The 17,727-nt window shown below is 38.8% G+C and overlaps 2 protein-coding genes across 2 annotated transcripts; both read left to right on the top strand.

Annotated features, from left to right (window-relative positions):
- Positions 1-350: 350 nt before the first annotated feature.
- LOC123948838 (putative olfactory receptor 10D3) lies at positions 351-1,283 on the top strand. Its single transcript, XM_046015967.1, has one exon. It carries the CDS (start codon positions 351-353, stop codon positions 1,281-1,283), a length of 933 nt encoding a protein of 310 aa, XP_045871923.1.
- Positions 1,284-13,023: 11,740 nt separating this feature from the next.
- On the top strand, positions 13,024-13,962 carry LOC123949868 (putative olfactory receptor 10D4). Its single transcript, XM_046017559.1, has one exon. The coding sequence runs from the start codon at positions 13,024-13,026 to the stop codon at positions 13,960-13,962; it is 939 nt and encodes a 312-aa protein (XP_045873515.1).
- The last annotated feature ends 3,765 nt before the right edge of the window (positions 13,963-17,727 follow it).

The following is a 17,727-nucleotide window of genomic DNA, read 5'->3' as shown; positions in this document are numbered from 1 at the left end:
TTTCCTTGGAGAAGATGACTCTGAAATGCACCAGTTTGTGTGACGATAAATCAGATTGAGAAAAACTATTATAAAATTGATAATAAGAGTTGATTCCTGCAAGAGGTTTGCCAACTATAAAGATACATTACTCTGTGATTTAATTTAACTCATGAAAAAACAGGCTGGAGGTGACCCATGACTTAGCTTCAGGGCCAGGTTAGTCTTGGTCTCCTTTTCCTTTTTTGGATTGCTGTTGCTTGTAGCCCATGCCTCAGAAATAATTCTACTCAGAAGGTACTTTCACAGTCATTTGTGATCTTCTGTCACGACTATTGCCTTACTTCTCCAGAATGCCCCAGTGTGCGAACATGCAGAATTACACTTCCGTGACGGAGTTCACCCTATTGGGAATTCCCAATACGGAAGGGTTGGAGAACATGCTTTTTGTCTTATTTTTGGCCTTCTATCTCTTCACCTTGCTGGGAAATCTGCTCATCTTCCTCACAATTCTGGTCTCCTCCAACCTGCACACCCCCATGTATTTCTTCCTGGGAAACCTGTCTGTGTTTGATATCTTTTTCCCTTCCGTGAGTTCCCCCAAAATGATGCTCTACCTCATGGGGCAAAGCCGGACCATCTCTTACCAGGGCTGTGCCTGCCAACTCTTCTTCTACCACTTCCTGGGGGGCACTGAATGTTTCCTGTACACCGTGATGGCCTATGACCGCTTTGTGGCTATTTGTCACCCTTTGCGATACACCATCATCATGAGCCCTAGGGTGTGCACTGGCTTGACATTGGGCACTTGGCTGGGTGGCTGTCTACATGGAAGTATCCTCACATTTCTGGTCTTCAAGTTACCCTACTGTGGCCCCAGTGAGGTGGACAATTTCTTCTGTGATATTCCGGTGGTGCTGCCCCTGGCCTGTGCAGACACCTCTTTAGCTCAGATGGTGAGTTTTACTAATGTCGACGTTGTGACTCTTACTTGCTTTTTCCTTATTCTTACTTCCTACGGTCACATTGTCCTTTCCATATTGAAAATCAGCACCTCTGAAGGCAGGCGCCGAGCCTTTTCAACCTGCGGTGCCCACCTGATTTCAATCTTCTTGTTCTACGGGCCGGTGATGCTCATCTATCTCAGGCCCGCGTCCAGCCCCTGGCTAGATTCTGTTATTCAGGTGTTAAATAATATTGTCACTCCTTCTCTCAACCCTTTGATTTATACCTTAAGAAACAAGGATGTGAAATTGGCTTTGAGAAAAGTATTCACTCAAATGGTCCACATTTCGGGGGCATAAGGTATAGGGGCAATTCCTCTCCAAAATTCTTTGTGAAGATGCTTCTGATCCACTACTCTTAGAATGGGATTGTGGCCAAATAGTGAACTGGGCAAAGTTATTACCAGTTCCTTAGGAGTCCTGACAGTCACATGGTAGGGGTCCCCTGAGCCGCTGATTTAATCCTACATGGAAACTTTCCAAATTAACCCATCCTTATCGCTTTATAATTTGCCAAAACAAAGTATCTTTTCTTCCTCACACAGGCTGTACTTGTTGGAACTCTGTTTTGACCAATTGCCACAAAACTTCAAGTTTCTAGAAGCCATGGTCTATCTTCCTTCCCTCCTTCCCTCCCTCTTCTTCCCGTCCTTCCCTCCAAAATGTATGCCTTACTTTATTCTATTACCATCTATTTCTGGCCATTCAACAAAGCTAGGTTTCACGATCAACATGCTATAAAACTTAAAAGCAGGATTGCACATTTTGGTAAATTTAGGCTTAAACTTAATTTATAACTTCAACTTTAATCATATGTTCCCATTAGACAATAATTCCATTTGGAGCTTTATTCCTTTGGCCCTCAGAGATGTCTGGCATTGGACTTTACTCATTATATCTCAAGTGAGAAGCTGGCCATTAATTTATTCTTATAAGATAAAAGACTGGATTCCTGTAAATTTTAGGGGAGAGGCTTTTGAGCTAGAATTCTCTATACACTATAGATATTTTTTTGTTTCTTGAAAATATATCTGTAATTTATTGAAATTGAGCCAGTAGCAATATTTACTATTTATTTTTGAATCTTTCAACACTTTAATTTTAACATTTAATCAAATGAATTTCAGGCCAGTTACCTCTCTATTCAGTCATCCTTTCGAACATCTAGAACAGTAAGCTAACATTGAAAATCTTACCATGTGTATAGAGGTGTTCTCAGCACTTTCCATATATTGACTAGGTTAACTCACAAAATCCCAAGAGGTAAATACTGTGATATCCTTCTTTTAAAGATGAAGAAACTACAGTCAGAGAAGTATTGACACAAAGGAGTCTGGATCTGGAACTAAACCTTCATTGCCTTATAAGAAGCAGTGAAAAATCATAAATTCTGTATAATCAAGCTATCCCTTATATCTTGCTTTTTATATACCATTTATGGTTCTAATATTTTGCACATTAGCATGTAATATTTTGCACATATTAACTAATGTAATCTGAGCAGCATATCTATTAGGTGGATACATTTACTCTCCTCAATTATATGTGAGAAAACAGAGGCACAAGGACGTTAAGTAACTGCAGGAGAGACAAAAAGTGAGACATTGGACATAATGAGGAAAGGGCTTTGGGTGACATAAGTAGACATAAACAATGATGGGAAAATAAGAGCCTCAACTCCTTTCCACCCTATTGTAATATCCATTCAGTTGGTCACAGCCTGATTAACTTAAAACTGTGTATCTGACTAGTGTCAGATGGGATCAGGACAGAGTGTCCACTAAATTACTTATGCAAAGAGTAAAAGGGAAGAAGTATTTGTGGGAGCAACATCTACCTGTCTATGATGTAAATCAAGCATTTACATAAAACTAGCTGATTTACTCTAACAGTTGCTAATGTCACTATGTTATTAGTCAAGGGCCACCTTATTTACTTTATTTGAATGTTCCTGACTCCATGGCACTATCTGTGTATTGTATCCTTTGTATTATAGTACAACAAATTACTCAGATACAAAGCAGTTTGAAACAAAATCATTTATGGTCTCATACAGTTTCTGAGGGTTATGAATCCTGGAGTAGCTTAGTGTGTGGTCTTGACTTGGGATCTCTCATGAGGTCGTAGGCACACTATTGGGTAGAACTTTACTCATCTGAAGGCACAACCGGGGCTGAAGGACATGCTTCCAAGATGGCTCATTGCTGTTGAGAGAAGGCCGCAGTCTCTCATTCAGTACCTGGACATCTCCTATACATAATCACCTACATGTCTTTGCAACATGGCAACTGGCTTCTACCAAAGTGAGTGATCCAAGAGAGAGTCTGAACAGGAAGCTGCAAAGCTTTTTATGACAAACTTTCCAAAATCATCTACATCATTCCTGCTTTTATTTTCTTTCTGTTAGAAGTGAGTCACTATATTTAGCCCACCTCCAGTGGGAAATTAGGCTCTACTTTTTGAAGCAAATGTCAAAAAAAAGTGCTCCCTCACAGTTATATGTTCAACCTACATAAACTTTTTTTCTTATTGTAATTCTTCACTTGGGGTTATTTCATTTGCTAAAGACATACTCTGCTGTACATATTTCTTTACACGGTTTTCTTTTTTTTTTAATATTTCTTATTTATTTGACAGAGAGAAATCACAACTAGGCAGAGAGGCAGGCAGAGAGAGAGAGGAGGAAGCAGACTCCCTGCAGAGCAGAGAGCCTGATGTGGGGCTCGATCCCAGGACTCTGGGATCATGACCTGAGCCGAAGGCAGAGGCTTTAACCCACTGAGCCACCCAGGCGCCCCTACACGGTTTTCTTGATTTAGAATGTCCATTATAATACTTTCTGCTTTTATGAGAACCACATAAATTTTGGGTTCTTGTTTATCCTCAAACATTTCTGTGATACTTTTCTAAACATCCCATTCCATAATGATCCATTTCTTCTACCAGCAGATAGTTCTTATTGCTTTAATTGTTCACTTGTCAGTAAGAAATAGAAATTATAAGAGTTCTTAGATCATCATCATTTTGGTAGTTACATTATTCATAAGTTACTATTTAATATTTCAATCAGTGACTAGTCCAGAATACAATTAAGTCAGAAGGATGGCCATTGGGGTAACATCAAATATTTATTGGCAGTTTACTATTTATATATTGACATAGTGCTATCCAAAGAGGATGGAGTAGTAAGCCAGATAGATACAATCTCTGTCCTTCCAGAGAACAAAACATATTGGGCAATACAGACATGGAACAAACAATACACGATTGGAATAAAGGCTTTGAATAAAAAAAGAAGAGACTGTGAAGACTCAAGTCTAGATGAAAGTACAAGGATAAAGGAAGAAAGAAAAATAGAAAATTCAGCTAAAAAGGAAACCCATAGCATTTGCCTAGAGACTAGGAATATTAACTATATTGCTATATATTATCAGGTTCTGTTTCTGTAATGCCACATTTGACAAACTTGGACACTACTAGTCCTCCTAGCTGGCACTGTGAAATAAATTGAAATGGTGCCCTTGCAATGAAAGGAATGGCCCTTTAGAAAATGAAATCTGATGAATATTGTTGAAAATAATTTAAAAATGCCTTATACACCAAGTTGAGCAGTTACTTGGTGTTCCCGTTTTTCAGGAAAAAGAAGGCTCTCCATTGACAGGGAAACTCACTGAAAGAAACATTATTTTAAAAAGGAAAAGAAACAATTTTAACAAATTGGCCTACCTTTTCAAGTAGTCTAAAATCTTTCTGAGATAAAAATTTATACCTAATATTTCTCCATCTCTCTATTGCACCTCACATAGTTTTCTTCACAGAGTAGGTACTTTCTGCAATCTGTTCTAAACTTTAGAAATTCTATCTGTATTCAAACCCATGAAAGAGCTAGCAACTACTGTCTCTGAATCAAAGTTTAGAAAACCATTTCCCTTACCTTTGGGAAATTTCAGCTCACTTAAACCTATGGAAGTAATAGGTATCTCTGCAATGGATGGACTAGAGACTCCTTTAATTTTTTGCCACCTCAGTCATAGTCTTTTATATGTGCTCAGTATAGTCACACGTTGTGAGATGTGTTAAGTCAGTTCACTGTCACCCAAAAGTATTCACAAATTCATCTTATACACTCATTGATTCCCCCATCCTCTGGGCTGCCCACAATTTGATCAATTTCTTTTGCAATTGCCAACCTGGGGTGTAATCTACTTATTGATGTGTGGGGGGGGGACAACACTCTTGATTTCCCTCCCAAGTCCAGAAACAATTGAGAGGAAGACAAAGGTTCTTGAGTACATAAAAATAGCAACTTGATTACTGATAATTAAGTTATATAGTTACTAAATTAAGAAATATGGTTTGGGGTACCTAGGTGGCTCAGGTCATGAACCTGGGGTCCTGGGATCGACCCCACATCTGGCTCCCATTTGGTGGGGAGTCTGCTTGCTTCTTTCCATCTCCCTCTTTTCCTTTCCCAGCTCATGCTCTCTCTCTCTCAAATAAATAAATAAACCTTAAAAAAATATGGCTCTGATCTGTGGCCAAATATGTTTCTTAATTTTTTTCCCCAGTGAAAGCATTTGGTTCCCCCTTTGTTCTGTCTCTGGAATCTTTCTCAAAGAATTTAGTTTCTGTTTCCCTTTTGCTTACATATTGACTTGGGTAATGCATCCTACCCTAGGTGTTAGTGGGATTATCAGTTTCTATGGCACGTGGTACCATAATGGCTCAGCAGTTAGCAAGTGAGTAAGGCACGGAGGTCCCTTTCTTCATCTGTTGCTGTGGTGTGATGAACTACGGAGGAAAGCAGAGAGGACCCCAAATTTCATCACAGTGATAGCTGATATTTCAAAGTGAAGTACTTCAACATCCAAAAAGCTGTAGTGGCTTCAAGCTCTTTTGAAAGAACTTATATCTGAAATATATTAGACAGTCCTTATATATGAACTCTTTGTATAAAGTTCTGCCCACCAATTCTCCTGAAGCTGTTTCAAAAAATTGAAGCAGAAGGAAAACTTCCAGACTCTTTTTATGAAGCCAGCATTACCCTGATCCCCAAACCAGGCAAAGACCCTACCAAAAAGGAGAATTTCAGACCAATATCACTGATGAATATGGATGCTAAGATTCTCAACAAGATCCTAGCAAACAGGATCCAGCAGCACATTAAAAAGAATATCTACCATGACCAGGTGGGATTCATCCCTGGGTTACAAGGATGGTTCAATATTTGCAAATCAATCATTGTGATAGAACAAATCAATAAGAGAAGAGAGAAGAACCACATGGTCCTCTCAATTGATGCAGAAAAAGCATTTGACAAAATCCAGCATCCATTTCTGATTAAAACGCTTCAAAGTATAGGGATAGAGGGAACATTCCTGAACTTCATAAAATCTGTTTATGAAAGACCCACAGCAAATATCATCCTCAATGGGAAAAAGCTTGCAACCTTCCCGTTGAGATCAGGAACATGACAAGGATGCCCACTCTCACCACTCTTGTTCAACATAGTATTAGAAGTCCTAGCAAAAGCAATCAGACAACAAAGAGAAATAAAAGGTATCCAAATTGACAATGAAGAAGCCAAACTCTCTCCTTTGCAGATGACATGATTCTTTATATGGAAAACCCCAAAGACTCCACCCCCAAACTACTAGAACTCATACAGCAATTCAGTAATGTGGCAGGATACAAAGTCAATGGCTTTCTTATACATTAACAATGAAAATACAGAAAGGGAAATTAGAGAATCGATTCCATTTACTATAGCACCAAGAACCATAAGATACCTGGGAATCAACATAACCAAAGAGGTAAAGGATCTGTACTTGAGGAACTACAGAACACTCATGAAAGAAATTGAAGAAGACACAAAAAGATGGAAGACCATTCCATGCTCTTGGATCGGAAGAATAAACATTGTTAAAATGTCTATACTGACTAGAGCAATCTATACTTTTAATGCCATTCTGATCAAAATTCCACCAGTATTTTTCAAAGAGGTGGAGCAAATAATCCTAAAATTTGTATGGAATCAGAAGAGACCCTGAATTGCTAAGGAAATGTTGAAAAACAAAAACAAAACTGGCGGCATCACGTTACCCGATTTCAAGCTTTACTACAAAGCTGTGATCACCAAGACAGCGTGGTACTGGCATAAAAACAGACACATAGACCAGTGGAACAGAGTAGAGAGCCCAGTTATGGGCCCTCAATTCTACGGTCAAATAATCTTTGACAAAACAGGAAAAAATATACAGTGGAAAAGAGACAGTCTCTTCAATAAATGGTGCTGGGAAAACTGGACAGCTATATGTAGAAGAATAAAACTCCACCGTTCTCTTACACCGTACACAAAGATAAACTCGAAATGGATAAAAGACCTCGATGTGAGACAGGAATCCATCAGAATCCTAGAGTAGAACATAGGCAGTAACCTCTTCGATATCAGCCACAGCAACTTCTTTGAAGATATGTCTCCAAAGGGAAAGGAAACAAAAGTGAAAATAAACTTTTGGGACTTCATCAAGATCAAAAGCTTCTGCACAGCAAAGGAAACAGTCAACAAAACAAAAAGGCAACTACGGAATGAGAGAAGATATTTGCAAATGACAGTACAGACAAAAGGTTGACATCCAGGATCTATAAAGAACTCCTCAAACTCAACACACACAAAACAGATAATCATATCAAAAAATGGGCAGAAGATATGAACAGACACTTCTCCAATGAAGACATACAAATGGCTATCAGACACATGAAAAAATGCTCATCATCACTAGCCATCAGGGAGATTCAAATTAAAACCACATTGAGATATCACCTTACACCAGTTAGAATGGCCAAAATTAGCAAGACAGGAAACAACGTGTGTTGGAGAGGATGTGGAGAAAAGGGAACCCTCTTACACTGTTGGTGGGAATGCAAGTTGGTGCAGCCACTCTGGAGAACAGTGTGGAGATTCCTGAAGAAGTTAAAAATAGAGCTTCCCTATGACCCTGCAATTGCTCTGCTGGGTATTTACCCCAAAGATACAGATGTAGTGAAAAGAAGAGCCATCTGTACCCCAATATTTATAGCAGCAATGGCCACAGTCGCAAAACTGTGGAAAGAACCAAGATGCTCTTCAACGGACGAATGGATAAGGAATATGTGGTCCATACACACGATGGAGTATTATGCCTCCATCAGAAAGGATGAATACCCAACTTTTGTATCAACATGGACGGGACTGGAAGAGATTATGCTGAGTGAAATAAGTCAAGCAGAGAGAGTCAAGTATCATATGGTTTCACTTATTTGTAGAGCATAACAAATAACATGGAGGACATGGGGAGATGGAGAGGAGAAGGGAGTTGAGGGAAATAGGAAGGGGAGATGAACCGTGAGAGACTATGGACTCTGAAAAACAACCTGAGGGTTTTGAAGGGGCAGGGGGTGGGAGGTTGGGGAACCAGGTGGTGGGTAATAGGGAGGGCACGTATTGCATGGAGCACTGGGTGTGGTGCAAAAACAATGAATACTGTTACGCTGGAAAAAAAAAAAGTTCTGCCCAAGGCTGACCCAAACAATCAGGAAAAGAGCTCTCTTTGAAAGAGTAAGCAGTAAGAATAAACATTTGATTGGTGACACTAGAAGTCTACCAAAATTATTCTATAATTTAGACTTTATGAGGCTTATCACTAATACCAGAGAGAAGATACTGTGAGAATTTCAACAAAACCTCAAAAAAACAATTTACAGTCTTTGAGGATAGATGAAAAGGGAATGGATACACAAAAAGATTTGTATGGGAATTTTCATAGAGATATTGTTCATAATCGAAGCTGGGAACATTAACAGCACCGGAAACAATAAGTGTTGGTGAGGATGTTGAGAAAGGTGAGATTTGGTGGGAATGAGAACTGTTGCAGCCACTCTGGAAAACAGTATGGATGTTCCTCAAAAAGTTAAAAATAGCACAATCCTATGATCCAGCAATTGCAGTATGGGCATTTACCCAAACAATACAAAAATACTAATTCAAAAGGATGCATGGACCCTGATGTTCAGAGCAGCCTTATCAACAAGAGTCAAGTTATGGAAAGAGCTCAAATGTCCAGTGGCTGATAAATTGACGAAGAAGATGTGCTCTCTATATAAGATGTGGATGGAGCTATAAAGTATTTTATAAACAAAATAAGTCAGTCAGATAAAGATAAATACTATATGATTTCACTCATATGTGGAATTTAAGAAACAAAACAATCATAGGGGAAGAAAAGAGAGAGGCAAAACAAGAAACAGACTCGTAACTTTAGAGGACAAACTGATGGTTACCAGAGGGGAGGTGGGCCAGGGCTGGGTTAAATAGGTGATGGGGATTCAGGAGTGCACCTGTTGTGAACACCAGGTGTTGTATGGAAGTGTTGAATCATATTGTACACCTGCAACTGATATTATGTTGTATGTTAACTAACTGGAATTTAAATTAAAAAAAATCTGAGAAAACCCTAAATACCTATCATCTAGTGAAATGATAAATGAAATGTGGTATCTTCATACTCTGGAATATTAGTTGGCAATAAAAAGGACAAATTATTTTTACATGTTACATCCTAGATGAAGCTTGACAACATTAGGCTAATGAAAACAGCCAACTTCAGAAGGCTACCTATTATTTCATTTCATTTATATGAAAGTTCTAAAAAAGACAGATGTGTAGAGACAAAAAGCAAATTAGTGGTTAGTTTCCTGGGGAGGGGAATAGAAGTGGGAATTGATTGCATGTCCCCAGGAAAATTTTGGGGGTAATGGAAGTATTCTTAATTTTGACAATGTCTGTACAACTGTATAAATTTAATAAAAATATTTAAACTGTACACTTACAATTGTTGAATTTTATAATAGGTAAACTATATCTTGATAAAACTGGAAAATAAGTAGATGTTGAACAAGTGGATAGTATATCTCTTGCGTCTGGGGAGAGGAAAGAACATCTGACAGGGACATTCTGACCTGCTTGACAGGCATGCTGATATGGCAAAGAAAAGTGCATCAAATTACTGTAACAGAACACTTGGTTATAATCATCCTGTTCCCTCTGATTTAACTCTACACTTAGTAAAACCCTCCTGAAAGAATATTTTGCTTTGAGTGTAAATTATTATTACTTTGGAAACAAATAAGCTGACCCACTAACACAAGCTTTCCAGTAAACATGGTTTTTTATTTCTCCTTATAAACTTATATACTGATATTCATATATAATGTGTAAATCATATTTCATAAACTCATGTAAAAACCATATGTATGGTAATCTTTTGAAACCGACTGACTGGGTGACAAATGAATTTCTGCAACAGATACTTGTTGAATGAATTAATGATACAGGAAGTATAGGAAAAACAATATAAAGATACAATCTTGGGCTATTTCGTTACTTGTTACTTTAATGACTTTTAAGATTTTGTCACAAACAATTCTAGGAAATCAAAATGAGATGGTATACATAAAGGCTCATTATATCTTTATCTTTTCTTAACATGTGTATATTTTGGGGCACCTGGGTGGATTAGTCAGTTGTGTCTGACTCGTGATATCAACTCCAGTCTTGATCACAGGTTCATGAGTTCAAGCCTAGCTTTGGGCTCCATGCTGGTTGTGGAGCCTACTGAATAAGGGGGAAAAAAAAAAAGGAGGACATGAAATCTTGCCATTTGCAATGATGTGGCTGGACTAGAGGGTACTATGCTAAGTGAAGTAGATCAATCAGAGAAAGACAATTATCACATGATCTCACTGATATGTAGAATTTAAGAAATGAAACAGAGGATCATAAGGGAAGAGAGGAAAAAAATGAAACAAGATGAAACCAGAGAGGGAGACAAACCATAAGAGACTCTTAATTATAGGAAACATACTGAGGGTTGTTGGAGGGGAGGAGGAAGGAGGGATGGGGTACCAGGGTGATGGACATTGGGGAGGGTATATGTTGTAATGATCACTGAGTATATATAAGACTGAGGAATCACAGACCTGTACTCCTGAAACAAATAATACATTATATGTTAAGTAACTGAATTAAATAAAATTTTAAAAAAGAAGGAACCTAATGTGTTTTTGTTTTAAAGAGTTATAGTGATGGTAATTATGAGACGTATAAACCCCTTAAAGAATTAATTCTTGGAGTTACTTAAATATTATATATTTATTATATATAATAAAAACAAATAAAATCAATAGAAATAGATTTTAAAAAGAAAAAAAAATAATGGAGGGCGCTTGGATGACTCAGTGGGACACCTGCTTCTCCCTTTCCCTCTCCCCCTCTTCATGCTCTCTCTCTCTCTCTTAAACAAAGAAAATCTTAAAAAAATAAATAAAAGGAAAAAATTAATGCAAATTAAGGTTCTAAAGTGTTCTACACTAAGCAAGTTTGGTAAGCATAAAAATCTTAGAGATCTTGAGGAGGTAATAATGAGACATTATAAAACTAAATATAGAAACAACAGTTGTAGGTGTGTTTGTTTTAATGCCACGTGGGGTTGATGCCTCTTTTCTTTGCATGGTCCCTTTGCTAACCCACAGCCTCTTCTTCAAACTCATGTCTTCCAAGCACAGGGTCACTGGGCAACTCAATCTCTGACCCCAGTGGAGGGTTCTCTGCCAGAGGAAAAACATGCCCAAGAGTTACTGCTAATCAGAGATTTAAAAACAGAATATAACTAAATACCACTACTTAATTGGATTTTCATCTAAGAAGTTAATGAGGTAGAAGCAATGGGGAGAAAGAAGGAGGGAGGGAGGAAGAGAGTCCCTACTTTAATGGCTCCCTCTGCTCTACAGATCTTCTAGTCAGGACTCACCAGGGAAGAGGGTCCCAAAGGAATATCGAAGACATTTACTCTCTCTAGAGGGTATGAATGCTGTTCCTTCACTCGGGGAACAGAGAACTACTGGGTCTAGATTTTCAGACCTGAGTGGATGAGTCTGAGAAAGAGGAGTGTTTGGGTTTCTTGGCCCCAGAACCTGGCTCTTGAGTTCCATAGTATCTAAAAGCAACAGAAACAGAGGGTGGATGTGGAGCCTGGCTTTCAGCCCACGTTGGCCATTTCCCTTCAGTCCGATCAGTAAGTGCTTTCTATCTAGAGTGCTTTCTTTTTCTCATCTGCTGGGTTGTACACACCAGAGGAAGGTGGGAACGTGGGAACTGGCCCTATTTGAGACTGGGCTAATACTGCCTTAGTTGACTCCATGGTACTTTATTAAGATAGTCTCTGATTAATGAAGCTCAACCTTAAAACCTTAACGGTGATTGCATATGTTCTGTCATATTGCAGATATAACTGCTACTCCGAGATTAAATTTTGTATTGAAAGAAGATGGTTGTTGTGAATATTGGTAATCGTCTATTGCATTTCCCTACATTAACCATTTTCTTTCCCATCCTGTTTTACTGTGTTTTCACTACACAATTCTGTTTTCAGTTGTCTGGCTGATGATGGAGAAGGCAGTTTTGCAAGTCATTCACAGCAATATGTCATGTCAGAACTTCTGCAAGTCAAACGAACAGATAGAATGTGTGGAAATAAAGACTCATTAAACCAGACTATTAGAATCTGGAATGATTTTTTTTTTTTTAACAAAGATGGGTAGGATCAGATTAGGGACTTCATATACATTAAAGTATTTGTCCTCCCAAGAATTGTTAGATATATGCTATGTATACAGATACAGAGATTTAGAGATTTCTTTTCAGTTATCCAAAGTCACAGAGCAATGTGTAGATTAAACTCAGATATAGGCACTGTAAGCTATATTCTCAGCCCTCTACCCTATTCTGCCTCTAATGTTATCTCTATTTTTCTTCTGAAGAAACAGGAAAAATAAACAAAAGCCTTAACTCATGTCACACATTGATTGGTGACAGACTTGGATTGACTCCCTTTTATAGTAACAGAAGTCTTTCAGTTTCCAGTGGGTTCTCTGAAGATATTAGTTTGGGGGGAAAATTTCATCTCAGCAAGGCCATTCTTTGCTCTTTCAGGACTAACTAGACATGGAGATGAGGAATCACACTCCTGTCACCATGTTCCTCCTGATGGGAATCCCTTACACAAAAGGGCTGGAAAATGTGCTCTTTGTCTTCTTTCTGGCCTTCTACCTGCTCACTCTTCTGGGGAACCTGCTCATTCTTCTGGCCATCCTCACTTCCTCCACCCTGCACACCCCCATGTATTTCTTCTTGGGAAACCTGTCTGTGTTTGACATCTTTTTCCCTTCCGTGAGTTCCCCCCAAATGATGCTCTCCCTCACGTGGCAAAGCTGGACCATCTCTTACCAGGGCTGTGCCTGCCAACTCTTCTTCTACCACTTCCTGGGCTGCACTGAGTGTTTCCTGTACACCGTGATGGCCTATGACCGTTTTGCAGCCATCTGCCACCCCCTGAGATACACAGTCGTCATGAACCCCAGAGTGTGCGCCGTCATGACACTAGGCACCTGGATGGGGAGCTGTCTGCATGCATCTGTCCTCACGTTCCTCATCTTTAAGTTGCCCTACTGTGGCCCCCATGAGGTGGACAGTTACTTCTGTGATATCCCGGTGCTTCTGCCCCTGGCCTGTGCAGACACCTCTCTAGCTCAGACAGTGAGCTTCACCAATGTAGGTGTTGTGGCACTCTTGTGTTTTCTTCTTATCCTCGCTTCTTATACTCGCATTGTTATCTCTATATTGAAAATCAGCTCCTCAGCAGGCCGGCGCAGGGCCTTCTCCACCTGCAGTGCTCACCTGACTTCCATCCTGCTCTTCTATGGACCTGTGGTCCTCATTTATCTCCGGCCTGCCTCCAGCCCCTGGCTGGATTCTGTGGTTCAGGTGTTGAATAATATTGTTACCCCTTCCCTGAATCCTTTGATATACACCTTGAGAAACAAGGATGTGAAGTTGGCTCTGAGAAAAGCACTAATCCAAGGAGTACCTACTTGTGGGGAATAACCTTTCAGGTCATGCTCTGTCCCTACAACTTGGTCTTATATTTATCTGGGGCAACTTGTCCCTTAGAGTTGGAGTGATTGCCAAGTGGGGTTTGGGACAAGTAGGTGAAGTGGAAAAGATTCTGGTATGATTTATGTATCTGGTATGATATATATGTATATATATATATATATATATATATATTTATATTTATATAATTGTTTATTCAACAAAATCTCTTTTATGGTTTGTCTCCCTCCCAATCCCATCTTGTTTCATTTATTCTTTTCCTACCCCCCAAGCCCCCAACATTGCATCTCCACTTTCTCATATCAGGGAGATCATATGATAGTTGTCTTTCTCCGATTAACTTATTTCGCTAAGCATCATACCCTCTAGTTCCATCCATGACATTGCAAATGACAAGATTTCATTTCTTTTGATGGCTGCATAGTATTCCATTGTGTATATATACCACATCTTCCTTATCCATTCATCTGTTGATAGACATCTAGGTTCTTTCCATAGTTTGGCTCTGCACTTTACAAATACTGATGTATGTAATTACCATAATTATCACATGGAGTAGAAAATTGATGATGATAAATGATCCCAATTTACTGAAGAGGCTTTGAAGGCATTGAGAGATAAGATACTTCCAGTATCACAAAATTAGAAAGATGTGGAGCTAAGATGTGAAAGGAATGGTGCTTATCTGGTGCTAATGTTGCCTCTGTATTGTAAGGATGATAGCATAAATATGCACTTGTTTTGAAGGGGCGGGGGTGGGAGGTTGGGGAAACTAGGTGGTGGGTAATATGGAGGGCACGTATTGCATGGAGCACTGGGTGTTGTGCAAAAACAATGAATACTGTTATGCTGAAAATAAATAAATAAATAAATAATTGTTCGGAAAAAATGTACTTCTTCCAGGAACTTCTTGTCAATTAGTTTTCAGTGTACAGGTCTTTCCTTCTTTGGCTAAATTAATCCTGAGATATTTTATTCTTTTGGATGCTGTTATAAGCAGGGTTGGTTATTTAATATCCATTTGGGAATTTTCATTGCCAGTATATGGAAATACAGTTGATTTTGTATATTGATCTATCCTGCAAACTCTCTGAACTCCTCCATTAGTTCTAATAGGTTTTTAGTGGATTTTGTTGTATTTTCTGTATACACAATCATGTCATGGGCAAATAGAGACACTTTTACTTTTTCCTTTCTCATACAGATGTGTTTTAGTTCTTTTTCTTGCCTAATTTCCCTGGCTAGCAATTCTAGTGCAACGTTGAATAGAAGGGCTAATAGTAAGCATCCTTGTCTTGTTCTTCACATGGAGGGAAGGTATCTAGTATTTTACCATAAAGTATGCTGTTGGCTGTGGGGTTTTCATATATGCTCGTTATCCCATTGGGGAAGTTTCCTTCTATTCTTAGTTTGTTGAGTGTTTTTTATTATGGAAGTGTTTTGCTATTGTCAAGTGATTTTTCTGCAGCTATTGACATGATCATGTGATTTTTTTTTGCTTTCTTTTTTATTTTATAACATTTTACTAGAATGATAAATGACAATAGATTTAAAAGAATAAAGCTTTTGGCACACTATAGGACATTCACCTAAGAATACATTACTTTGGAACTTTTGTTACTTTCTTAATATGTTTTTATCATGTTCAATTAGCCATCATAGAGTACATCATTAGTTTTTGATACAGTGTTCAACGATTCATTAGTTATGTATAACACCCAGTGCTCCTCACCACATGTGCCCTCTTTAATACCCATCCCTGATTACCTCATCCCCCACTCCCCTCCCTTCTGTAACCCTCAGTCTGGTTTCTGGAATCCAGAGTCTCCCCATTTGTCTCCCTCTCTAATTTCTTCCCATTCAGTTTTCCATCCCTTCCCCTGTGGTCCTCTGCACTATTCTCACTTGCTTTTTAATATGGAGCATTATGTAAATTGATTTTCATATATGGCTGCAAAGTTGCATACCTGGGATAAATCCTTATTTGATTACAGTGTATAATTCTTATGGTATATTGATGAATTTGGCTTGTGAGTATTTTCTTGGGGATTTTTATATCCACATTTATAAGAAATGTTGACTTGTAGTTTTTTTTTTTGTGATATCTTTGGGTTTTGGTATCAGGGTCATTCAGGCTTCATGGAATGAAGTTAGGAAGTGTTCTTCCCTCTTCTATTTCTTGGGAGCACTTGTGAAGAATTTTATTTTTTCTGGTGCATGGGTCACCTTTTCCTGTTTCTTTGTCATAATTTTGTTGTTGTTGTTGAAAACTGGACATTTTAGCTAATGTATTTTATTGTCTATGCTGAGTCCAGAGCATGTTATTGTTATTTGTTTATTCAGGGAGGGACTGGGTAGTTTGGTGAGGTCTATTCCTCTGCCTACAGTGTGAAACCTCTGCTGTTGTTCCTCAGGGTAAGGTACAGCCTTGTGGGTGCCCAAAATTGTCCTCACACTACATTGGCATTGGCAGGGCTCACTCTGATGGTGTCTTTCCCTGGCCACACCCAGCTGTAGAGCCCCACTATTTTCTGACTGATTGCTTTATTGTATTTCCACAAGGTCTGGGCACCTAAATTGCTCTAAAAATGAATCCAATCATATTTCAGTTCCTTAAAGGTGTAGTTCCATGAGGTGCGGGTTTGAGATTTGTCCTGACCCCAGGCAGGCGTCTTTTGCTTGTGTTTTCCCTGTGGTTTGATTCTCTCCCTGGACAGAATGTCTGAACCAGAGCTCCAGATCTGGGAGTGGAGACAGTGGTATGCTTCTCTCTTAGGCCACTACTTCAAGAGCTTCGTACTCAGTGGAAATGAGAGATGAGCAGTAGTCTCACATCATCTCAGCTTGTGCCTCTTGGTGTGGAATCATCATCTTATGAGCCAGGGCAAAGTCAGTCAGGGCCCCAGTATTCTCAAGGTAGAGCCTCTACTTTCATCAGTGGGAGCTGGGCAGAAGAAGGGAGCCATCACATTTGGCCACATTCACCTGGAACTTAGCCTCAGCAACAGGTAGTTGGTGACAGGATGAGAAATGCTGACATCCTGCCCCTCCCAGGAAGATAACCTCTGACTGGGAGCTGGGGAGAAAGAGCCGGTTCTTGGCTGCACCAGTCTCGAGTAGAGTTTCTGTCACACTGGATTGGATGGGGATGGTGGGGAGCAGATCTCTGTTCCAATACTACAGATATTCTCTGTTATTACCAACTTATAGTACAGTTTCTTGAATTATTATCATTATTTTTGCCATATATCCTTAGGATCACTTTCAGACACTATATTTATATAGTGTATAAATATATATTTATATATGTATAGTTTATTAAAATTTTTATCAGTTTTGCCAGGAAGAGATCCGCTGTCCTGCTAGAAACCCCTCCTCACAATAAAATGTTAATAAGCACATTTTAAAAGGTGCATGATATTCCATTTTATCAATATAATCATAATAACTCATGTATCACCAACCTTATCATATGATTTATTATTCCCCATTAGCCAATACCTTATGTGAATACTTTTGTGCTTAAAGTTTTCCCCACATTTCATAGGTGTTTTTAATTTTAGTATTACTGGGTCAAAGAATATAAGCTGTTTTGTCTGTTTTAGGCACCGTGTCAAAATACTTTACAGAGATGTCTTATAACCACTCCCCCAAATATATATTCCCTTCAGTATACTGTCACAAAATTTGTTAAGTTAGTAATTCATTGTTGGAATGTTCATTGTTATTTCAAATGGAGCAGTATAATTTTATATA

This window comes from Meles meles, chromosome 8 (assembly GCF_922984935.1).
Source record: "Meles meles chromosome 8, mMelMel3.1 paternal haplotype, whole genome shotgun sequence".
Classification (NCBI taxonomy): Eukaryota; Metazoa; Chordata; class Mammalia; order Carnivora; family Mustelidae; genus Meles; species Meles meles.
The sequence above is the reverse complement of the archived record's forward strand: the minus strand, read 5'-3'. Positions and strand labels throughout refer to the sequence as shown.